The sequence below is a fragment of the Lodderomyces beijingensis genome (genome assembly GCF_963989305.1).
Source record: "Lodderomyces beijingensis strain CBS 14171 genome assembly, chromosome: 3".
NCBI lineage: Eukaryota > Fungi > Ascomycota > Pichiomycetes > Serinales > Debaryomycetaceae > Lodderomyces > Lodderomyces beijingensis.
Window position 1 is genome coordinate 1,338,167 of NC_089972.1, and position 23,713 is coordinate 1,361,879.

General features: G+C 44.6%; 10 protein-coding genes across 10 annotated transcripts; 5 read left to right on the top strand and 5 right to left on the bottom strand. All coding sequences in view use genetic code 12, as the record gives it.

The window, feature by feature from the left end:
- Positions 1 to 687: 687 nt before the first annotated feature.
- On the top strand, positions 688 to 1,923 carry LODBEIA_P26560 (uncharacterized protein; the record flags this gene model as incomplete). The annotated part of the gene is made up of 1 exon (XM_066972679.1): positions 688 to 1,923. The coding sequence occupies one exon, from the start codon at positions 688 to 690 to the stop codon at positions 1,921 to 1,923; it is 1,236 nt and encodes a 411-aa protein (XP_066829594.1).
- Positions 1,924 to 6,960: 5,037 nt separating this feature from the next.
- LODBEIA_P26570 (uncharacterized protein) lies at positions 6,961 to 8,118 on the bottom strand (the record flags this gene model as incomplete). The annotated part of the gene is made up of 1 exon (XM_066972680.1): positions 6,961 to 8,118. The coding sequence occupies one exon, from the start codon at positions 8,116 to 8,118 to the stop codon at positions 6,961 to 6,963; it is 1,158 nt and encodes a 385-aa protein (XP_066829595.1).
- A 228-nt stretch (positions 8,119 to 8,346) lies between these two features.
- On the bottom strand, positions 8,347 to 9,588 carry LODBEIA_P26580 (uncharacterized protein; the record flags this gene model as incomplete). Its single annotated transcript, XM_066972681.1, has 1 exon — positions 8,347 to 9,588. One exon carries the CDS (start codon positions 9,586 to 9,588, stop codon positions 8,347 to 8,349), a length of 1,242 nt encoding a protein of 413 aa, XP_066829596.1.
- Positions 9,589 to 10,566: 978 nt separating this feature from the next.
- Positions 10,567 to 11,670, top strand: LODBEIA_P26590 (uncharacterized protein; the record flags this gene model as incomplete). Its single annotated transcript, XM_066972682.1, has 1 exon — positions 10,567 to 11,670. The coding sequence occupies one exon, from the start codon at positions 10,567 to 10,569 to the stop codon at positions 11,668 to 11,670; it is 1,104 nt and encodes a 367-aa protein (XP_066829597.1).
- A 128-nt stretch (positions 11,671 to 11,798) lies between these two features.
- On the bottom strand, positions 11,799 to 12,761 carry LODBEIA_P26600 (uncharacterized protein; the record flags this gene model as incomplete). The annotated part of the gene is made up of 1 exon (XM_066972684.1): positions 11,799 to 12,761. The coding sequence occupies one exon, from the start codon at positions 12,759 to 12,761 to the stop codon at positions 11,799 to 11,801; it is 963 nt and encodes a 320-aa protein (XP_066829598.1).
- An 840-nt stretch (positions 12,762 to 13,601) lies between these two features.
- Positions 13,602 to 15,680, top strand: LODBEIA_P26610 (uncharacterized protein; the record flags this gene model as incomplete). Its single annotated transcript, XM_066972685.1, has 1 exon — positions 13,602 to 15,680. One exon carries the CDS (start codon positions 13,602 to 13,604, stop codon positions 15,678 to 15,680), a length of 2,079 nt encoding a protein of 692 aa, XP_066829599.1.
- A 117-nt stretch (positions 15,681 to 15,797) lies between these two features.
- On the bottom strand, positions 15,798 to 16,487 carry LODBEIA_P26620 (mitochondrial 54S ribosomal protein mL67; the record flags this gene model as incomplete). The annotated part of the gene is made up of 1 exon (XM_066972686.1): positions 15,798 to 16,487. One exon carries the CDS (start codon positions 16,485 to 16,487, stop codon positions 15,798 to 15,800), a length of 690 nt encoding a protein of 229 aa, XP_066829600.1.
- Positions 16,488 to 16,821: 334 nt separating this feature from the next.
- Positions 16,822 to 18,678, top strand: LODBEIA_P26630 (uncharacterized protein; the record flags this gene model as incomplete). The annotated part of the gene is made up of 1 exon (XM_066972687.1): positions 16,822 to 18,678. One exon carries the CDS (start codon positions 16,822 to 16,824, stop codon positions 18,676 to 18,678), a length of 1,857 nt encoding a protein of 618 aa, XP_066829601.1.
- Positions 18,679 to 19,035: 357 nt separating this feature from the next.
- On the top strand, positions 19,036 to 20,991 carry LODBEIA_P26640 (uncharacterized protein; the record flags this gene model as incomplete). The annotated part of the gene is made up of 1 exon (XM_066972688.1): positions 19,036 to 20,991. One exon carries the CDS (start codon positions 19,036 to 19,038, stop codon positions 20,989 to 20,991), a length of 1,956 nt encoding a protein of 651 aa, XP_066829602.1.
- An 85-nt stretch (positions 20,992 to 21,076) lies between these two features.
- On the bottom strand, positions 21,077 to 23,128 carry LODBEIA_P26650 (uncharacterized protein; the record flags this gene model as incomplete). Its single annotated transcript, XM_066972689.1, has 1 exon — positions 21,077 to 23,128. The coding sequence occupies one exon, from the start codon at positions 23,126 to 23,128 to the stop codon at positions 21,077 to 21,079; it is 2,052 nt and encodes a 683-aa protein (XP_066829603.1).
- Positions 23,129 to 23,713: the final 585 nt, after the last annotated feature.

Sequence of the window (23,713 nt, forward strand, 5' to 3'; positions counted from 1 at the left end):
TTTTGTGGTTCTTTGGTTGTTTCTATTTCCATTTTGAAATTCTTAATGTGCCAAGGGCTAAGAGGTTAGCAGAGAAGACTTTTTTTTTTAGTTTTTTTTTTTATATAATATCTTAGTTTCTTTTTGTCCTCCCAATTTAACAAATTTCGCAACCAAACCTTTTTTTTTTTTGCAACTTAACTGGAGTTGCATAAAATTAATCCTGAGGTGCCAAAATCAAATAGATTGTTGATTTGAAATATCTGTTAGAGTTATGGTTATGTACCATTACCCTCTTTCTTTTTTTTTTTTTTTAATTTCTTATTCTGTACAGTTTATTATCATGTTCATCTAAGCTCTCTAACTCTGTCTGTTTCTCTCAGCCATTATGTCACTATTTTTTTGCTTTCTATCTCCATCTATCTTACTATCTATCTTACTCTCTATCTCTATCTATCTATCTGTGCGTCTATCTCCAACTTGTGCATTGTATGCAAAAATCACAGGTAGAGAGAGAGTGGGTGACAGTTGCACAATGCGAGGTAATGATGATGATGGTGATCTCTTGCCAACAGTTTCACTCTAATTTTTATTTCATTCATATATAAATACCCGCGACTTCCCTTCCCTTCCTTTCCCATTTACTTTGCCAATTTTTGTGTAGATTGTGAGTTCTATTCCAATCTGTTAACTAATAGGCTGCAAATAATGTCTACTACACTCCCCACCACAACGACTCCCATCAAGTTGCCCTCGATTACGGAGTTGACCCAGAGGCCGTATGGTCTTGCCCCCTCCTTGGCAACACCAGCTGCCAAACCTCAGCTTCCAAGTCTAGCTCTTCATGCTGCATCCACCCCTTTCAACTATACTTTTGCCCACTCCAACAACAGCGCCAACGCCAATGCCAACAGCGCTAGTGCCAGCTACAACCACCAGATCCCAAAGTTGCCTTCTCCCGCTTTATCCCACAAGGAGAAATCAGAAGTTGCAGCACCAATCTCCATCCCTAGCATTTCGTCATTACCCAAGACCGCGGTGAAACTGTTGCCCAGCCCGTCCCAAATCTCCCACCATAGAGGCTCAGTGGTGTCGGTTTCAGTGAGCCCAACTATTCAATCGCACCACTACCATTCCTCACCACCATTGCCTCATCAGTATCAACCATCTCCACAGCCACAAGCTCAAGCTTTTGCTCCACCAAATCCAGTATACTATGCTCCTCAACCTCAACCAGTTAAACCACAACAGCAACCACAACAGCAACCACCACAGCAACCACAGCAACAGCAACAATACCAGCATCAACATGGATTCAACGGTGCACTTGCTGAAGTTGTCCCACGCCAAACAAACAGATGCCATCGTTGCGGCACTACTGAGACTCCCGAGTGGAGAAGAGGTCCAAAGGGCGTGAGAACTTTATGCAATGCTTGTGGGTTGTACCATGCGAAACTAGTCAAGAGGAAGGGTGCTGCGCTTGCAGCTGAAGAAGTGTTGAATAATCGAGTCACCAAGGGTAAGAATGGAAGAAGGATAAGCATAAAGAAACACTTGATGAATGAGAGTCTCTTACTGGCTAGTGTGATGAACTCGCGAATACATGCAAATGTTGGTCACCATCATCAACAATCGCCAGAATTTAACGTTGGACAAATACCTCCACCGCCACTACCACAATCACAATCGCTACCAGTGCAAAATTACCCATACCACCACCTACAAGCTGCTTTCCAACCTCCTCCACCTACACATGCTTCCCTCGACGCTAGTGGATTTGTCCATGCTTCTCACCCACCTCCACCACCACCAGCACAACAACAACAACTTCCACACATGGCAGCTAGAACCCACCAAGGTATCTCGTTGCCACCGCCAATCATTCCACCATTGGGCAGCTACGTCAACGCCATCATGCCCCCTAGACCGTTAGTTCGCCAGTAAAACTATTGGGATTAGATAGATCACCAACACGATATACAAGAAACAAACACACAAAACAAAAAATATTCAATTCTTATAAAACGCAATGCTTTTTTATTCTTTTTAATATTTGCTACTGATTCTACGATTCCCTCCGTCATTTCGCTGATTATAGCTATTTTGTTTTGGCAGGTTGAATTTCTTTGATAATACATCTAATTCTTTGATACTAAATTTAATATGTGTAATACTTACACTGGCAGTAAAAAACAAAGGTTGAGTGTTCTTTGAGAATTGGGGCAGGACTCCATTATTGCTTTCTCTGGACGCGCTTTGGAAGTAGCATATGATGAAGCCTCTTGGCTTTCTGGAGACGGAGGACCAGCGCCGTCTAAGCTGGAATTGTTTTTGAAGTGTCATGAGCAAAACAATAGCGTGGTCACAAAAAAGGATCTGTATTAATGATTTGCACCTGCATAATCACAACTGTCTCTCTCTCTCTATTGTTTTCTCTAGTTTTGTCTTTGCTGTTGTTTGTTCTCACGCTAAAAGAAAATTTATACCTCTTCGAAATTCACAGATAGTGTCGTCGATAGTAAGTTACTCGGCAAGATCCACTGCTGATGGAAATATCGAGCATGAGCAATCGTGCAATGTTCATAAAGGCGAGTTTCGTGAGATTAATGCAGGCAGTGTGCTGAGCCAGCTACTTTCCCACATGATTCTCCTTCTCTTCTTTTTTTTTTTATTGTAGCACTTCGTAGTGGCGTCGCTGGGAACGACAAGTGATCCTGCGTGGTTTGCTAACCGGATACTTTCTTTACCCTCCTACGTCAATTGCTACTTTTTTGCCCCCTCTGCGCATATTCACCTCAACCTGAATATTTTTAACCTTCCCTTTCAAGATCCTTGGACATGTCTCTTGTCCTAAATCTGTGACTGCTCGCACCTGACGGTGAAGGACAAAATTGCGCTTCTTTTTTGTGTTATCCGACATACATCGTCTAGTGCGAAGAAACAAATATGCAGATCTTCTTGTTTTGTTTCTTAACGGCATTAGACTAAATTTAGGACGACGTTTCTCAGCTAATTTGTACTAGTACGTTAGAACGTTTAAACCCGTTGAAAACCCAAAATAGAACACAATTTTAATCTCTCGTTGAGCTTTCGTCTTGGGTGGAGACAAACAAGAAGCAAAAAAACAGGAAAGACTATTAACGGCCAAGTCGAGTAGCAAGATGCTCATTTATCGTCGATGCTGTTTCCGCCTCCACCGTCGTTTTCGCCCCACGCCTGAGCGGGTGCATAGACATCGACGCAGCTCCAGTCGCCCTGAAGCTGTCTCGCTTTTTTTTTTCGCCTCCTGATATTTATCAAAAAATACCAACAGCTACAACATGTTGTGGGTTATGGCAAGAACTTTCATGCACTCTCCCACCTTGAAACTGTGTTTATAACTTGTCCCATTTTCGCCAAACAAGAGAGCATCCAGTTTTTGCAAATTTCAGATGCTTGTATCTTTTCGTTTAACCAGCTCTCCCTCCCTCTCTTGGTTTTTTCTTTTTTTTGAGACTCAACATCGTGATTGGCACAATAGCTGAATCCTTCCATGTACGTGGAGATTGTAGTAGACACGCACGTTTTTCCTGCTATATGTATCAAGGTTCATATGCATGGTGAAACAGACCCAATGTGAGTCAAGAGCAATCGGGGATAAGCCGTGAATCTTCCTTTCTCCTCAACAAATTCTTCCTGGTGCATTCATTTTTCCCTTTAAGCCCCTTACGGTGAGATGCAGACATCAAGATTTTTCTTACCCTTTTTTTCCCAAACTTTTATTTTTGTCAAACGGGTTCTACGGTCAAGCCCTTCTCATGCAGAGGTGCAATCCCTACGTATCTCGCTTATAACCAGGCAAAAAAATAAGGGACTAAAAGGCCAGACTATTTTGGTAGTGGTGGTGTCGGACAATTTCGAGTGACGATGTGACTAACTACCCATAAGGGGCATATGCACATAAATCATCGCGGGATCTCGGAATTACGATTTCGTCACTGCTTCCACGTTCTCGTCACTTCTTTGTCTTGTATTCATCCAGCAAGATTTAAAGTCGTAAAAAAAAGGAGTATTCGTAGTGCCATCAAACGTTTTTTTTTTTGTCTGTAGTCAAGTACGTGGTTTTTGGAAAGTGGGGAGATCGACGATGGTGCTCGACGTTGGGTATTGAGCCAGCTAGATTGTTTTGCCCAAAGTCAATAAATGAAAAAAATGGACTCCATTTTTTCAGAAGAGAAATGGAATCATCAAATAGCAACTCTGTACGTGAGCTGTTTTAGTAGTATGCGGAGATGAGGTGATCTGCCGCACAAGTTTCCAACGATTGAAAGCGTGCCAGCGTCGTCATATGCACATCCATCGTCGTCTACAAGGTGAGCACCACCATTTTGTTCGACCTTTATCCTCAAAACCCTAGAGAATTGGCTTATGAAATGTGAGTTTCCGCATGCACAATACGGAGATTGGCGCCGACTCTGCGAGCCCGTGGTGGAGAATCGTGAGAGGGAGAGGCTGTTGCGGTAACGAGCACAAATTTGAAAAAACCGGGGCGGATGTCTTACGTTCTCTTTTTTTTTTTTTTTGTTTTTGCAGCTGTTGCACTAGAGAGTACGAGATTGACAATTTTATAATCAATTACCTCGGAAGAATATACGAGATTCTTTATTTGGCTCTCAAACGTTTAGTAATTCCAGATCTTTCTTGCAGGTGATTTTTTTCATATATTGAGATTGCTTCATGATGAGAGTTGTTTTTTTATGTTCAAGTCAGAGTGAGTCCTGTTCGTCGCAATTGTTGTGAAAGGGACGCAACCAGTGGTGCCTCATTTTTTATTTTTAGCAAAGTTCCAAGAAAACAGCCCCCCTAACCCTTTGTCGACAATGCACATGCTCTAGCGTTCCAAAATTTGCATGGCTAGCGCAGGCGAGTTTATATCCAGGGCCAGTTAAGATTTATTCAGACAATTGCATCATAGATGCTTTAAGAGTGGAAGAAGAGGAGGGGTCTTGCAATGTTGATGTTTCTTCCTGTTTGACTCTTGCATCGTACCACAAAACGCGTGCTTGCGTAATTGAAAACACACCCCTGAACTTAATGAGGGAGCCGTCAATGGTTGTTGGATTAACCGGATGATGCTGGGCCTGTTAAATCTGAAGTGTCTTTGCACGAGGCAAATATAACCAGCGACGATGCGTCGTCCTTGGGATAATTCTCTTTTTTTTTTATTTTTCCTCAACAAATCAACTACAATAGGAAGGAGATCTTCTCCTAGATTGCATAGATTGATACGCTTTCATCTTCAACAACAACAGAAATCCTCTAGTCGATCGCAAGCCTGGTTTTCTTTTTTTTTTTTTTTTTTTGATAGTTTGACGATTGCTGGCAGCCAATACGGGACAGCAGGGGGAAGGGGAGGGGGGAACACAATCGAAAGCATGCGACAAATTGTAAAAATCCCACCCGGCCTAGAACAAGACAAGACCGGGAAAACTCGCCTTTCCTTTTTTTTTTTTTTTTTTTTCAAAAGGGGTAACACCTTTATTATTCGACATGTTTCGTAAAAACTTTCTCAAGATCGAGATCTTTGTTGGCGATTGATCCGTGGAAGGGAACCATGTGATGCCCCATTCGTGCAGACAAAGCTGGTGAGAAAATAGGCCACCCCCACTGAAAAATCTCCTAAATATTTTCAGCACATCTGTTGAAAGGGTCCACCTATCTCGTGGTTTGTCGTTTGGAGAATTAAAATTTATCTGATCAAGGGTTCTGGAACAGGGTGTTATCTCTCTTTCTCTCTTAGCGACGAAATTGCCCTCGTTCGTCGTCAACTAGAATTTAGTCCTGGAGGCTTGGACGGGAACAGATTTCAGCTTTGTAAAACGCATCTGATCACCACCCAACGCTTGATCTGCAATGACCTTCCCCACATGTGCAATGCAATGCAATGCAAAAAAAAACTCTGGCGAGCACCCATGGGAAACTTGGCTATGTATTGAGAAAGACGCTCGCGCTGGTTATGAGCCAAGCATAAACCCGGATCGGCAGATCAACCGACAGACCATTTTCTTGTGTAAAACCACTACAGAACAAAAATCAAAAAGAAGCGTTAAGTTTTTTTGTATCTTTTGGCGAAGGGCGACCCTGTTGAACGACCCTACCAGACGAGGATGAAACACCCTGTTCGAAACGCGGGGCTCAAAACGATAACCCTTTTATTTTTTTTAACTGAATGTTGACACATCGCCAACGAGTTGGTTTGCATGTAAGATTGCCAGCGTTAAAGACCGTCTCTTCCGCCTCTCCCCCTCCCCCGCTCCTCCCGTTTGATCGCGAACGCTTTGTGGCTGAAAGTGGGAATGATCTCCAACGAGACGCGTCTCTTTCGAAGTATGGGTTATCTCCCAACAGTGAAAAATGTTTGGTTGCGCTGCATTATGTCCTAACTCCTCCAGCTCTTTCATCTATCTTTATTGTTAGCGCTGGTGAAAAAAAACGTCCATAAACGTCCATGACGCGGGCGGTTATTGGTTTGGAAGTGATTTCACGATTCCTGTTCCATAGCCGCAGGCTTACAAAAAAATAAAGAAAACGAAAAGAATCGCAACGGTTATCGTGGGTGTTGAATCTAGGTCTTTCTTTCGTCTGCAGAACTTGCGCGGTTTGATCAACAACCGCACTACGCTTCTTCTACAACAAAGCTCAAAGCTTAGAGTTTTACAAAATATCGTGTCACGGAGAACTCAGGTTTAAACGCGTGAAGGAAGAGATTGGAGTGAACCATATTCAGGTAAATTCAAACTTCCAATCGGAGTCCAGCCTTTAACGCTGTACATGGCTTCAGTTATCCCAGTTATCCCAGTTATCCCAGTTATCCCAGTTGTCTCAGATAAAAGAAAAAGAGAGTTCTAGCCCAAGGATCAACACACGCAGAGGCTTTAAATATATAATCTATCTCGTCTATCAAAAAAAAACACATCTAATTGATCCCATTTTTCGCATAATTCACGCAGAAACACCGTTTGCCCTCAAGACGTGCTTTACAGCGTCCTCGACATTGTCAAACACTCCAACGCTAGGTCTCGCAATAATGTCATCCCAGTCTTCGTCCTTGTAAACGCCCGTTCTCAACAACACGGACTCCCACCCATGATCATGCGCGCCCTTGATATCGGACTCGGGGTTGTCTCCCACCATGTAGATCTTCTTGAACGGGGTTTGCTCAGGCACTTCGCCCAAATAGGGCAAGATCTGCTGCGACTCCGTATCGCCAGACAGGATTTTTTCATTCCAATCAATGAGCACGTGATGAGCAAAATCGTACTGCAATTTGAACGGTTTGCCCATGATCAACGATTGGAGATTCTGCAGAGGCTCGAGCTTGTTGGTGTGGTTGTAAAGCGTCTCCGTGATGATCCTGAATGCTCCCTGTCCGAATCGAGGCAAGGGGAAATCGTTGGCGTAAACGTAATCGTTATTGCTGAACAAGATCGGGATCGAAGGCTCGGTAGGGTCCGCCACTGATTTGATGCTCCTTTTAGTCCCACATACGCCGTTTTGCGAGTTGAGCAAATCTTGAACAATCTGAATATCAGACGACATATCTCTCGGGTCATTAAACACCAAGATTGCATCGATGGGTTTGTCCAAGTCAACGGGTTTGGCGTAGAGCTCAAAGTCGTGGGTGGTGTACATGCAATGCGGCGAGACCGATTTGTTAGCCTTGACAATGTCAATAGGCATCACAACGTCTTTGAACCCGTATTCGTACGCAACTTGCCTCGAGTTGTCGCCATCGCCCCCCACAACAAGCACACGTTGGAACTTTTTATCTCTCGTTAGTGCCTTCATGGGCGTATGGCTTTGAACAACTTGAAGCGGGTTGATTTTAGAGCAGTTGGTGATGCGGGTGACTTCATTGGCTTTCTCCCTCTCCAACACGCCTCCTCCGTTGGTCATCAATATGTAGGGGATCTTGTTCTTGTTCAACAGCTCCAATGCCGATCTGGCCTCGGCGATTGGCTTCTTGCCTCTGATGAGCACTCCATCAATGTCGAAAACAAAGGCAAAGTCCGACTTGAGGCGTCTTGCGGCTCTCAATTGAGAGTATGGGAACCTGCTGGACCATGGTGACCGGAGATGAAACCGTCTTACTGCATTCATGTGTCTTTGTGAGTGGTGGTGAGTGCTGTCAATGCCAAAGTCCGTGACGTGGGCCGGGAGTCTCGCTATCCACTAGTTCGCGGGAATAAGTGAGAGTTTGCTTGTCGATCGAATCCAATCCCATGCAATCCGCGCGCGGCTCAGCACTTCCCCCCAGCCCCAATCCCACTTTCGAAATGACTTTTGTTGTTCTATTAAATAATAATTTAAATATCTGTCTACAAGATGCTACGCCGAACCACCTTTTAAGCACCAGTCTCGACCTCTTTGCACCTGCCAATCGCACAATGTCGGTTCCAACCACCAGTTGATCAATCCAGCCAAGACGATCCCCAAACTATCGCTAATGCTGACACTCCCCATGCAAAACTCTCTTTGAGATTGTGGCACTTGCTCTCTAACGGAAACAAACGTGTTGACGTATGCGGCGCCTCCTAATAAACCCTCGTAGATGATCAATGCTAAAAGCAACCAAATCTTGGTGAATGGGAAATCATAGACGGATTGGACCAAGGTGATCACCACGTTGATTGCTTGAAGGATTGACAACAAGTACAAGTGGCGGATCCTAATGCCAAACGTGACTGATGTTCTAGAGATAAATACCCCCAATTGGTACAAAAAGTTGTAGACGACGTAGATGTCTCGATAGGAGGCAAATAGCCAATGCGGAAGCTCGTCGAGTGGGAATAGTAGTGTAGGTGAAATGCCTTGGTTGATGACGTATTCTGCAATGTAGACAGTCACCAAGGGGAGCATGAACGGTACCAACAAGGGCTTGATTTTCTCCATGGTCGTGCGGATGTGGTGCTTCAAGTCGGTGTACTTGTCTTGATTCTCAGACATTACAAACACCTCCTCCTGCTCAGGTTCGCTCATGGGCATGGGCTCCTCATTCCCCACAGAATGATACTCGTGGCTAGGCGTAGGAAGCACAAAGTAGTAAGTGGCCAAGAACCCCAATGGCGCCACTGCAAACGCCAAGAGCACCACCCATACTCGAATGCCCATGATGTTTGTAAAGAGCAAAAACAAAAAACTGCCAAAGAGTCCCGCTCCTCCCGTGCCGCTCGAGAAGCCGCCCACGGCATCTTCAGTGAAATAGTGGGTCAATTGCAAAAAAGTGACTTCGCCCATGCCAGATGACAATGACGCAAGCATGATTCCGATGATTTTGATGGCGATTGAGTCCTTGGAGGTCAAGGAGATGAGAAGCATGCCGCCACTGCTTAGCGCAACAAGGATCCGCAATCGTGCCTTGTACGGAATCAAGTGGATGAAAAAGGGAGCAACTAGTTTAAAGCCGAACGAAGGGACCACGTCTGCCAATAGCACCAGGGCTTTCGGTGTAGCTGAGCCCACTAGGTCAATTGCTGCTGATAAGATGATGACATAGAGGATATTGTTTAAGAGCCCAAAAATGAAGAATGATATGAAAATCTTGCGCTGGTTCGTTAGTTCCAAAAGCATTGAATCATGCGACGTACCAGTAATTGATTGCTGGCTGTTGTCGTCTGTTGTCTGTTGGCTGCTGTTCAACAGTCTGCAAAACTACTGATAAGCCTTTCTAGTCCCTAACAAGAGAGTCAAACAAACAACCAAACAAGCAAAAAAAAAAAATCAAAAAAAAGTAAAAAACAGTTGCAAGCGTCGGATATTACCAGAATAGGAAGTCTACAACTGTCACTTTGTTGAAACAATCGGGAGTCACTACACTTGGAATTTTAAAGCAGATCTCGCCTGAGCGAGACATGTACATTGCTTAATGCAAGATTTGCACACTAGCCTCTCTCTAGGAACCCGTAATACACAACATCATGGGCATATACGTATACACTTGACACGTTTCAGGGTGTGTGTTGCTCTGAAAGGGTGGGGGGTTTTTGTTTTTATTTTGTTTTTCGCTACAGACTCAGCAGTGGTTGGACTCCTGCTCCGCTTCCGCTTCCGCTTTCCCTTTCCGATGCTTATTGCTTCCAGGTTCAGATTTTCTTTTTGCTCTTTTTTCTTTCTTTCTTTTCTTTGTTCTATGTTCGTGTAGTGCTTTGCTGTGTGTGAATGATGTGATGCCCTGATGTGATGTCTCTGTGGGTGTGTGTGGGGGGGCCAAGTGAAAAATTTGAAAAATTCTCTCTCTCTCTTTCTCTCTCTCCTGGCAATAATTATATTACTGGTAATACTATACAGTCGGTGCTAACCTAACTGTTTCAAAATATGACTAACACAACGTGCTTCGGAGAAATTATGAGTAATAATTCCATCCTCTTTCCCTTTTCCTTTCCTTCTTTTTCTTTTTACTCTTCCTCTTCTTTCTCCTCCCTTTTCTCCAACTTTTACAAAGTATATCAGACGTCTGTATTCTTGACCATTTGGATCTGAAGAAGAGTTTTTTTTTTTTCATCCTCATATCCATTAGAAAAAATTTTTTTTTTTCATCAAACTCATATTATGAGTAAGACACCAATACCATCTGAATACGACGATACAAGAATTTTGGGGTACGATCCATTAATCCCTCCTGCCCTTTTGCAGCACGAAATCAGGGCTTCTGCAGAAAGCTTGGACGTTGTTATAAGAGGGCGTTTTGAGGCGGGCCAGATTTTGAAAGGCCACGATGACAGGTGTTTAGTTATTGTTGGACCTTGCTCGATTCATGATACCAAGGCCGCCTTGGAGTATGCCACGAGGTTGAAGAAGTTGAGCGACGAGTTGAAGGATGACTTGTGCATTGTCATGCGTGCATATTTGGAGAAGCCAAGGACAACTGTTGGCTGGAAAGGCTTGATCAATGACCCTGACGTGGACAATTCCTTTGACATCAACCGCGGCTTGAGGATTTCGCGTCAGTTGTACTCTGACTTGACCAAGTCGGGCTTGCCCATTGGTTCAGAGATGTTGGACACAATTTCGCCTCAATACTTTTCCGACTTTTTGAGTTTTGGCGCTATTGGCGCTAGAACCACCGAGTCGCAGTTGCACAGAGAGTTGGCTTCCGGGTTGTCGTTCCCAATTGGGTTCAAGAATGGTACTGATGGTGGCTTGGCGGTTGCCTTGGATGCGGTTCAGGCGTCGTCAAAGGGCCACCATTTTATGGGTGTCACTAAAAACGGTACTGCTGCCATCACCACTACAAAAGGTAATGACAATTGTTTCATCATTTTGAGAGGCGGCAAGAAGGTTACAAACTACGACTGTGACTCGGTCAAGGCTGCCAAGGAGGCCATTGGCAAGTCGACCGACCCAAACATCAAGTTGATGGTTGACTGCTCGCATGACAATTCACAAAAGGACTATCGAAATCAGCCGAAGGTGTTGGAAGCCGTGGCGGAACAGATTAGCAACGGCGAAGATACTCTTATCGGGGTCATGATTGAATCGCACTTGAATGAGGGCAAGCAATCGATGCCTCCTTCAGGACAAGGAAAGGAGGCCTTGAAGTACGGTGTTTCCATCACGGACGGCTGCGTTGGCTGGGACACTACAGTGGATATGTTGACCAAATTGAGTCAAGCTGTTCAAAAGAGGAGAACGTTGAAAAAGCAAAAAGTATAGAACAAGAAAAAAAAAAAAGAAAAACAAAACTAAAGCGATGATGGATTCTTTTGTTGGTTCTCTAAACTTGTATAAATAGTATATTTCTATAAAAAGAAAACATAAAGTAAGGAAGAACATAAAAGGGTCTAAATTTCGTTGTTAAGACTCCATGGAACATCTTTTAGCAACTCTCGTATTTCTTCGTTTGATTTATCAGAATCTGTTTCGTCGTCTATTGCCTCTAGAAACCGAGCGAGATCGGGGCACGATGATGCGTAGTGATGACGTCTTGCAAAAGGATTGCGCTTCAATTTTTTCGCTCGCAAACTTTCCCGGGTGCCATACCAGTCGCGAGCAAACAAGTCCGTCGCATGGGCTTTTTCATTGGCGTCAATGTCTTTGAAATACACGAGTGTTTCCTCGGAGGTGAGTCCACTAGGACTGGGCGCATTTCCCAAGTATACGATTTTCTCCTTGTCCAATCCCAACGCCGTGGCCAAATGGAGGTTGAGAAACCTGTGTCGCTTGAACTCGAATCCCACAATGGTGATTCTCGTGGGATAAGTTTGAAAAAGCTCGTAGAATCGACATATTGAGTAGATGACGTTTTCAAACGAATCTCGTGCGTGAACCTCCGTCGTGACCCGGTTCTCCAAGATGATGCGGCGGTGCTTTTGTGGGCCAGGCACCATTTTCTCGAGCAATTGAAAGTACGAGGTCGCTTCAGCTACTGGACCCGCTTCTTGTTTAGTTTCACCGCCAGAGATAACCATACATGCGCTGGGGTCCTTGGCTGTCTCGTCAAATGCTAGCTGAAGATGCTCTATGAAACACAAGTGGTCATTTCCTTGTATTTGGAACGGAGCCAAGTGCCACGATTCCCGTTGGTATGGATCGCCGCCTTTCCATATACCGTGACAGGGTACAATGACCAAATGATTGACTGGTTTGGCACGTTTCATTCCAAGACTGACTAGAGGGGAGGGGATGGATGAAAGTGAGTCTGTTAGCGCGTAAATAGTAGGAAAAACTTTCCTATGTGAGTGAGTGAGGCAATGGCCTGGGTGCGGCGTCGGACTTTGGAGCGGCGGTCGTGAGCTTTTTGCCATTTTTGCGGGACCAACACCGCCACCACCATCGCCATCGCCGCCGCCACAGTTCCCCACAGCAAAGATCCACAATCTTTCCACAACAAGAGACACAGTCCTTTCTGTTTTTTTTTGCCACTTAGGAGAGATATGTCAGTGTTTAAACACACGCTTTTCGAATTTCAAGCTTGAACCGAGAAAACCCTTCTCAAAGGAAGACTGTAGTTTTAAAAAGGCTTGGTTGCGGTTGCAGAGACCCGAGGTTTGCCTCTCCAGCGGGATGCGGCAGGACAAACATCCGCCTCATTACTTGCCCTAAATTTTCTCTAAAATGGCCGCCGCCAGTTGCTACGTCTACACGCACATAGACACACTCTGCGACACACAGACATTGCCACACTCCTTACTCTCACACACCGTGGGTAGAGTCCAGATACACCGCTGGCCGATTGCCAAACTGACAAATGGCCACCTTCGGTCGGCTCTAATCTTTGTGTCATCGACGAGATAGGTAGTTAATACCCCGAGCCGCACCGCCCAAGTTTAAGATGCAAAAAGACCTATTCATCTATTCAACAAAGCCAAGGGGTTATCTCACTTGGGGGCCACACCCACTCAAGTGGCTATATATATGAGGTCAAGGATCCCAGGGGCAAAAAAAGAAAGGGAGTTGGGTCTTTGCCATGGGGGCCGCCACAGTTACTCGATTGCGCAACAAACGGAGTGGAGCCGTTTTGGAGATTTTTTTTTTTATTTTTCTCTTCTGCTTTGATTATTAAAACACTCTCAAGGCGCTGTTTCTAGAGCAGCAAAATTTTTCGTCATCAACCAAGCACCACACCCTTTGAGGAGTAGAGACAAATGGTTATGGATTTCTGTTATAACAAGCTGATGGGCAATGGCGCCGTCGCCAGTAAGTTCCGACTCACGACAAAGGTGCAGCTGAATCAATCAAACCTCCGGACTCCTTTGCTACCGAAGGAGAATCTATTCGATGATCTCAAAACACCAGCTCTGATTGTCTCGGGAGAACCAAGAGTTTTGCCTCCGTTATCAGGCAAAGCAAAGTCAAAGTCAGAGTCAAAGCCAGCGTCAAATTTAGATTCAGATTCAAAATCAAAATTTCATTCAAAGTCAAAGTCTAGCTCGCCCGAAGTCGAGAGCACCAGCAGCCATCACCCAAGTAATTGCAACAGATGCTATCGCCTCAAGAAGAAGTGTAGCAGGACCTATCCAAAATGCTCGCATTGCGAAAGAACGGGATCCGACTGTGAATACGTGGACAGGAGCAAGAAACGGAGAAAAACCAACGAAGGCTCTGGCGTGGAAACAAGTGCAGGTGCAGGTGCAGATGCAGACCTCAATCAAGATGCGCCGATTCTCCCGGCGTTGAATCCTCATCATCACCATCATCATCATCATCATCATCATCAGCCGATTGCGACAAAACTTCCAGGATTCAAGCTGATGTCTGTGTCTTCTTTGTTAGCAAACGACGCAGCAACCGATGAAAGTATAAGAGCGAGGGAAATGCAGAAGAATTTCCAAATCCCTACTGCTGCGTTGGCATCCAGTGCAAGGCGGGCGAGGGAGAGAGTTAAGGACAACATTGTCGACAAGATCAACTTTAAAATCACTTCAAACAGCGTGGAGTCAAATAAGTTAAAGGATGAGTTTATCGCCATCAGAGGCATAACTGACAAGAGCTTGCCCATTACTTTTGCTTTGAATTTCTTTGAGAATTTTGGACACAAGTACCCGTTTGTCAACAAGGACGACTTTTTGAGCCGACTTGGCAAGATTGATTTTAGCAAAGACTCGATAGTGAACTTGGACGTCTACCTCCTATTGAGTATCGGGTGTGTCTTGTATGACATGAAGTGCTTGACGGGCAACTACGAAAGCTACTTCAAAACCAAGAGCAGCGAAAATATCCTCGACATTCTTGATTTATCATTTGCAGCGTTCAACCCGGAAGTGTTTGAGCTTTTGCTTTTGTTGTCCTTGTACGGGGTAACGAGATTTAAACTTGACTTGGTGTGGAACCTAGTGGGGATACTAAACAGAGCTATTGTTAAATTTGAGTTGCATAAAAAGCTCGACGATATTCGAGTTGAGAGAATCTTTTGGTCAACGCACAACTTGGATAAGGAATTAAGCGTGCTAGTGCGAAAACCGTCCCAGTTTCCCAAATACGACTACTTTGAGGACAGGGCCATCACCAATAGCGTCTACTCGGAGGAAAACTTGGCGCTAATCAATCACTACATCTCGCTCGCGAAAATTCAAGATTCGTTGGTGGACTCCATTCTCAAAAACACGAGTGCAGAGTTGAAAAATATCTCGGGAGCCTTGGGACGCTGGGTTGGAAGTTTGACCAAGGACGTTAGCTTGAAGTACGTTTCTGAGCCCCATTTGCAGGACTTGATCCCCTTTGCCAACGCTCAAAGCTACTACTTGCAAACCGAAATGGACCAGCTTTCCACGACCAAGAGCTTCCAATTCCCTTCGCAGTTTATCTTCTACTCCTTCACCTTGTTGATTGCCGCTTCCGACAAATCAGCCGCAAGCGATAAAAAGCAGAGCACCAAGTTGGCGATTGTCGCCTCTGGGTTTTGGTATTTGCAGCTCTTTAACGTCATCAAGTACAGCATCGGCTGCCTTGGCCATTTCATCAGCTCCGAGGATGAGGAAGTCAGAGCCCGAGTGATTGAGTTTCATGGATTTTTACAGCAGGCTGTGAATCTATTGAAGTACTTGAGAGGCAGCAAGACTTTTTCCACCTTGGAAGGGTACAGTAAAATAGATGAACACGTCAACGAGTTGATCACCATTTTGGAAAGTCTAAGCATAAAACTATTGAGCTTAGAGGATGGCGAGGAGAGTGCGATTTTGGACTTGTTGAAGCAGATCAATAAGGAAGCAAGCTTTGGTCTGTGAGCTACGAAACTGAAACCCATAGATATGTAATAATTTTTTTTTTTTCCATCTATTTACAAAACACAAGATAAAAATGTGGCTAGCTAGCATCTATTTTCTTTAGGCTCTTGCAACTTTTCAAGCAGAGTTGGCTTGCAACTGCTCTCTTTGTCGCGCAAACTCCTCCACTGCTCTAGCCCTCATCACATCCAACATTATCGTCTGTTGTTGAGGTCCATGAACAGGCAACTTGTCGTGCTCGACCAAGTCCAAGTTCCAGTGTTTTTCATCGCCTTTCCTCCACTCGTTTTCCCAGTATAATTTCGTGCCTTCCAACTCAAACTCGTCAATGACATGCGACAAGTCAGCCACCGCCTCTTGCGAATACGTCGGCCTGAACTGGCCCGAATACCAAATATTCCCATCATCGTTTTTCCTTCTCATTTCATTGGCTTCCTTCAGCGACCGCAACTGCCTCAACAAAAGCAACCCCTTATACGCAGCTTCGGAGTACTCGTAGTTGTTAAAATTGGCAATACACATGATCTTCCACAAGTCCTGTCTCCGCGATGGTTTCCGATTTTGCCAGTTGGGATTCCAAAATTGATGATCGAGCTGATCCTGGTGGTAAGCGGGAACTTGTGAGTATAGTATTTGCCCACTGAACAAGTTCTTGAAGATGAATACCTGCGGGGCAAGGTTTAGACTTTGTAATTCACTTTCGGTCTTGACTTTACCTCCCTGTGCGATTCTAGCTCCGTGTTGTTTACGGGCTTTCAACTGCTCGACGAGGAACTTCCTCATTCTCCTTTCGGATTTCAAACGCATCGGCATCCTCGCTGGTCTGTGATAAGGCTAGATAGGTGTCTTCTTTCAATCTCCGGCTCTTGCTGAAGGACTTTTGCAAATTTTTTTTAAGATACTCCCTGAACGATTTTCTCGATTTTTTTTTTGGTGTTTTTTTTTTCCACCTTGCAGCTTGAGAATTGGGATTGGAATTACTGGTAGTCTCTTTTCATCTGCAAGAAATCTCCTTATCACAATCTCTGACACTTCAAGCACTTTACACTTCTCAGCTCAATGAAGGGTCTCCTGCCGCTGCTGTTACTGTTGTCGTAGTTGCTGTTGCCATTGCTGTTGTCATTTTTTTTTTTCAATCGAAATGTCAGTCCTGGGTATCATTGCATACTTTTCGTTCCTACTGGCCACAACCTTTTGGGTTCACTCATTTGTCTACAATAAGAATCTCATACAAAAGTACTCCACGTCCACGGCAATCCCCGTCAACCAGATAAACACTTTTATCCACGAAAAGCTTCGACGACCATATAATTTAACCATTGCAGAAGTGGATGTTTCGAATATCCAAGATGACGAACTTGACCACAAAACCTCCAAATGGGAGCAAGGCACGAGCCGGTTCGAGAAAACGAGAACGTTGGCAACAGGGTTATTGTTTAGCATATCCGTTTCATTCAGCTTTGGGTTGATACTACTAATGATGTGCGAGTTGGGCGACTACTTTGCCGTCGAGACAAGGTTGATTTTGTTCAAGTTTACAATTGACTCGTTGATGGTCATCCTTGCGTGTGTGTTGCCCCTTTGCAGTATCAGCTTATTGGTGAACCAGGATCTAGTGCCAATGCGCGCCACAGGTGCCCGCTTTGGGGCGACAATCTGTCTATTTGGCGTTTGGTTCGTCATTTTGCACAAGTGCGGCGATTTAACTCAGGATTTCAGTCCCAGATCTAACCAAAACACCAATACCCGGAACTTGATCGAGAGGAAAATCAACGAGGTCTCGATTGTTGGCATCACCATCTTGGCCATACTCTCTGGTATAGGCTCCATATCGACCCCGTACAAAATGATCTCGTACCAATGGATAATGGGCAAGATTCGGAGTCACCATCCGCGACCATCTTCATGCAAGGAGATTGGAGAAAATGACATCAACTGGGCAATCCAAAACCTAAACAACACGCAAGGGCTCTTGTTTAAGCGGCAGAATGAGCTATCTAAAATGCAGTCCGTCTCCGGTGGCACTTTTTACAATTTGCCTGAGCAAAACAAATCCTTTGATAACATCCTAATGTCCAAATCAAAGAAAAAAATTGGATCGATACTCAACCGCGTTCAATCGTTTGCAAACTTAGCGCAGGGCAGCAGCATGTCGGAAGAAGATGAAATCCAGCAAGAGATTGACTCCTTGCAGCGGTTGAAGAAAACATTGTACAATGACTTGACAAACTCGATTCACAGGTACCGGAATCAACTAGAAGTTGACACCGGCAGCTACAATTCTATCGACAAGATGCTTAATTTTGGCAACAGCATCCTTGCAATATACTGTATCTACAGAATCGTCAATGTCTTTTTGATCAAGCTCCCTTTACTTTACGCCTATGGCTCGCCATCGTCCTACGATGACGGAGTGCACTCCGAAGTCATTGATTCCAACGAAGAAGCGCCATCGACAAAGGACGCATTGGCAATCACCATATCCAAAATCATCTTGTCCATCTTTCAAAACATCCCCATGTCGGAAACTCAGTTGGTGAACCAGCTCAGCTTTATCTTGTCGGGCAGCTTGTTCTGCTGCTCATTCACAAATGTCTTGACGACGTTCAAGTCATTCAGCCGTCTCTTGCCTTTCCAGCTGCAAGAATCGCGCACGGCCAAGAACTGGCTCAAACACTTGCTCGTGGCTGAGGTGCTTGGGGTTTACGTCTTGGCAACTGCCTTGTTGATTCGCACAAACTTGCCCGAGAACCTCTCGAACCAGGTCTCGAAGATGCTTTCCCTTTCGGGGAGTTCTACCAAGAGCAACAGCTCTTCGATTCGAGAGGTGATGTTTATTGACATCTGGTTTGACAAGGTCTTTGCCATCTCTTGTGCCTTGACTGCGCTCGTTATTTTGGTAAGGAGGGTTGCTGATGGCGATGATTTGGATATGGGGTCCGATGGCTCGTACGATGAGGAACTGTTGTTAGAAGATCAAAGTTTCAAAGAGGCATGAAGTCAATAAACTTCACTAGTTAATCCTTTTTTGCATTTTTATCAATTTATAACTCTACCCTTCATCTCCAGTCCCCTTTTTGGGTTCCTGGTTCTTGCGCTTTGTTTAGTTTGTAGATAGAGCAAGCATCATCACCACCAATTCTCATTACAGTCGTGTGTGGTGGGCCGGATCTTGAAAAGAATCTGGAGTGAAAAAAAAAACAGGGAACGAAAAAAACGAAAAAAAAGGAAGAGAATACGGACTTTGTTTGAGTCATACAGTGAAGCCAGTCCAAAACCCACATCTTCCACCTTGTTATCCAGAATTTTGTTCTTGCGCACATTTAAGAGAAGTATCAGTAAACTAGCAGCAAAGATGTCAGTTGCTAAGGATACCAACATTCCGTTTTCAAGGGATTCTTTGGAACAATTGTTGAAAAGACGCTTTTTCTATGCCCCATCATTCGAGATCTATGGTGGTGTTGCCGGATTATTTGACTTTGGTCCACCAGGATGTGCGTTCCAAAACAACGTGATTGACGCATGGAGAAAGCATTTCATCTTGGAAGAGGAGATGTTGGAAGTCGAAGCCACCATGTTGACTCCCTATGACGTTTTCAAGACTTCTGGACACGTTGACAGATTCTCGGATTGGATGTGCAAGGACTTGAAAACGGGTGAAATTTTCAGAGCTGACCATTTGGTTGAAGAAGTGTTGGAGTCGAGATTGAAAGGGGACAAGTTGGCTAGAGGTGAAACCATTCAAGAAGCTAAGGAGGACGAGGACAAGAAAAAGAGGAAAACGAAGGTCAAGGACATTAAGAATGTCAAGTTGGACGATGAAGTAGTTGCCGAGTACGAAAGCGTCTTGGCTCAGATTGATGGGTACTCTGGTCCTCAATTGGGCGAGTTAATCACAAAGTACAACATCACCAACCCGGGAACTGGAGGCAAATTGGAACCACCAATTGAATTCAACTTGATGTTTGATACCGCGATTGGGCCATCGGGAAACTTGAAGGCCTACTTGAGACCAGAGACTGCTCAGGGCCAATTTCTCAACTTTAGCAAATTGTTGGATTTCAACAATGAAAAAATGCCATTTGCGTCCGCCTCGATTGGCAAGTCGTTCCGTAATGAAATTGCACCAAGAGCTGGTCTTTTACGTGTTCGTGAATTTTTGATGGCTGAAATTGAACATTTTGTCGACCCAGAAGACAAGTCGCACCCAAAATTTGCCGAGGTGAAAGATGTCAAATTGAGATTCTTGCCCAAAGGTGTTCAAGAATCCGGATCTAGTGAGTTGGTTGAAACGACCATTGGCGAAGCTGTTAGCAGCGGAATGGTGGATAACGAGACTTTGGGATATTTCATCGCTAGAATCTACGCATTCTTGGTCAAAATCGGTACTGACCCAAGTCGATTGAGGTTCAGACAACACATGTCCAACGAGATGGCGCATTATGCTTCGGATTGTTGGGATGCCGAGTTGCAAACCTCGTATGGGTGGATCGAGTGTGTTGGATGCGCCGATCGTTCAGCTTACGACTTGACTGTCCACGCTGCAAGAACCGGTGAAAAACTAGTTGCTAGAAAGACGTTGGACGAACCACGTACAGTTGAAGAATACGAAATAGAAATCCAAAAGAAGAAATTTGGACCCAAGTTTAGAAAAGATGCTGGTGCTGTTGAAAACTGGCTCACGTCGAGGACACAATGTGAGTTGGAGGATTTGAGTAAAGAATTGCAGGAAAAAGCCAAGATTGAAGCCGAAATCAAGGGTATTGACGGAACCGTGCAGTTGGACTCTGATCTTTTAAAGATTGAAAAAGTCAAGAAAACCGAACACGTTAGAGAATACACCCCCAACGTGATTGAACCCTCGTTTGGTATTGGACGTATCCTTTACTCCATTTTCGAGCACCAGTTTTGGGCCAGGAGAGACGAAGCCGAGAGGGGGGTGTTGTCTCTTCCGCCGCTTGTTGCTCCAACCAAAGTCTTGATTGTGCCCTTGTCAAATAGTGCCGAACTCCAACCTTTAGTTAAAAAAGTGTCTTCTGCATTGAAGAAGGAGAAGATCCCATTCAAGATTGACGACTCCTCGGCCTCCATCGGTAAGAGGTATGCTAGAAACGATGAGTTGGGAACACCATTTGGTATCACCATTGACTTTGAGTCGGTTCCGGACGACTCGGTCACGTTGAGGGAGAGAGACTCCACGAAGCAGGTGAGAGGTTCGATCGATGATGTGATTAAAGCTATTAAGGAAATCACATACGAAGACACCACTTGGGCCAAGGGAACAGCAGGCCTCCAAGCTTTCAACTCTTGATAAAAAAAATCTAGACAGATATATATACATAAATATACATAAATATATATATAGATGCGGAACTGATTCCTTATTTTTTGAACATTTAGCCAAAGATTTCACTTAGGAACGCTTCTGAGTTGGGCTTTCTGCCCAAAAGCTCCTCCAAATTTTCCATTATATCTTTCGATCCACCACGTTTCAAGATGATGTCTCTGTATCTCACACCATTCTCAGTGTTCATTGGATCCTTTTTGAAAAGAGTATAGTAGATATCAGCAGCAAACACCAAGGAGTACAAGTACCCGTAGTATCCACTTTCATATCCTCCGGCAATGTGGCCGAACGAAGCGTAGCCTTTAGTCGGGTTGCCATCGCTTGGAAGCAACGTGACTTCATCCTTCATTTCATTCCACGTCTGGAACAAATTCAACTCGCTCAATTTCTCCTTGGTGTCGATCGTGTGCACCTTCATGTCAAATAAGCCAAAGAACAACTGGCGCAAATTGAATAAACCGGTGTTGACGTGCTTGGTCTTGATCAATTGGTCAACCAAGTCGTCGTCTATCTGCTGACCGGTCTCGTAATGCGACGACAACTTTTTGATTTCGTCCTTGGACCAACACCAATACTCCAACATCTGCGATGGAGTTTCAACGAAATCTCGTTCTACGCTCGTGCCATGGAACCGTGCGTATTTAGTCTGCGACAAGATGTTGTGGATGCCGTGGCCCAACTCGTGGAAAAAGGTAACCACCTCATCGTGCTTGAGCAAAGAGGGCTTGTCCTTTGTTGGCTTGGTGAAGTTGCACACGAGTGCCGTAACTGGCGCATGGCGAGTCTTGCCGTCCTGTTTCAAGTAACCGGGACCAAGCCCAAAATTGGCGGCGTGGCCATATTTCCCCGTTCTTGGGTGCAAGTCAAAGTAAATCGCGCCCATGTGCTCGATTTCTCCCTTTGAGATGTTCTGGAATATGGCGTATTGCTGCACATCTTCATGCCAGGTGTCATTGGATTGCGGGGTAAGCTTGACGAATTTGATGTCAAAGATGATTTCGTAAAATTGCAACATCTTGTCGATGGTCGACTGCAAGGGGAAATATTCGGCAATTTTATTGTTATCAACTTGATATTTCTCAGCCAAGAGCTTTTCATTGTAGAAATTAAAGTCCCATGCGTAAAAGTTGTCGTCGGATGCCAATCCACGTTTCTCCAAGTCTGCTTTTTTAAGCTCTTTCAACTCTTTTAAATTGTTCTCAGCAACGGGTTTCAATTTAGTTCTCAAGTCATCCAAAAAATCCAAAACGGTGTCCTTTTTCTTTGCCATTCTCTCCTCCAAAACATAATCTGAAAATGTATCGTATCCCAACTCTTTGGCAATGTCGTATCTGATTCGGATGATCTTGGCCAAAATCTCGTCATTTTCGGCACACCTGTTGCCATAAGCAATGTTGGCAGCTTTCCTGGTGTCGGCATTTTCGGCGTACTTGAAAACAGGAAAGATGTCTGGGTACTTGAACGTTACTTTTAATTTAGTTTCGCCGTTTTCCTCGATTTTTTGGAATTGTTCCAAAACATTCTGCGGAACACCAGCAAGCTCTTTCTCGGTGAAACAGATAAAGCCGTCGTCTTCATTGTAGTTCTTGGAGAACTGCACTTTCAAATTGCTCAACTCTACTTGCAATTTTTTCACTTTTTCTCTTTGCTCCGCGGGTAAGGCCAAACCGTTCCTTTTGAAAGAAGTGAGGGTTTTGGAAACGTACCTCAATGACTCCGGGTCAACAGTGGAGGTGGCTTTTTCCAACGCTGCATTCAACTTTTCAAAAGTCTTGAAAGCGTCTTCTCTAGACCACTGCTCGATTGAGTTCTTGTCCAACAACTCCTCTGCCTCGGTGGACGCGTCCCGCAAGGACTTGTCTGTCGAGACGTGCTGGTAAAAAGTGAGTTGGTTCTCGGGGAAACTGTTTTCATTAAAGAACTGGGCAAACGGTTGCAAGGTGTTTTCGATTGTGGGGTCCGTCACCTTTGCAATTTGATCAAAAAGCTCCGTCTCCTTCTGGGCAAGTTCTTTTGCAAGCTGCTTGACTTGACTGGGACTAATATCCCATGTGGGGTACTTTTGGTCGTGAGCTAACAATTGGAAACTTTCAGTGGACATGATGTGGTCTCCAAACTGGTAATACGATATAATCGAAACAATAGAGAAGAAGATAGACCAAAAGACTGAAAGCATTCACCTTGTACTATAGCTCGGATGTGTGTCCCTATTTATAATACTATTACTGCTAACCACCGCCACTACTCGTAACAGCCTTTAGAGAGGAAAAAACCCCGGCCAAGCTCGTCAACGTGAATATTTTTCAACTCAAACATTCAGGGGGGAAGGGGGGGGAGGGTAAGAAAAGAAGGGCGAGGTAGGAGCTAAAACCCCGCTAAAGGAGTCAATTTTACAAATTTGAGTTAGCCTACTTTCACAGGGTGTCTTGATGGTTACTTCTTACAGTACAAACAAACACACAAACTGATATGGGCCATTAGATGGAGCGGCACATGGCTCAACCTCGAGTCGAGACGGAGGCCAGTGGGGTTGATGTGTCACGTGCAGATCAAAATGCAATCATAGCTTAAGGGGCTTGGTTCTGCGGCCGCTTAAGTAGCGACGCGCACTGCTCACGCTTTTTTTCGCCTGATCAAAGCACACGACTTTGCTGGTCATCATAATATCTCCTTTTGAGCCGGGGCC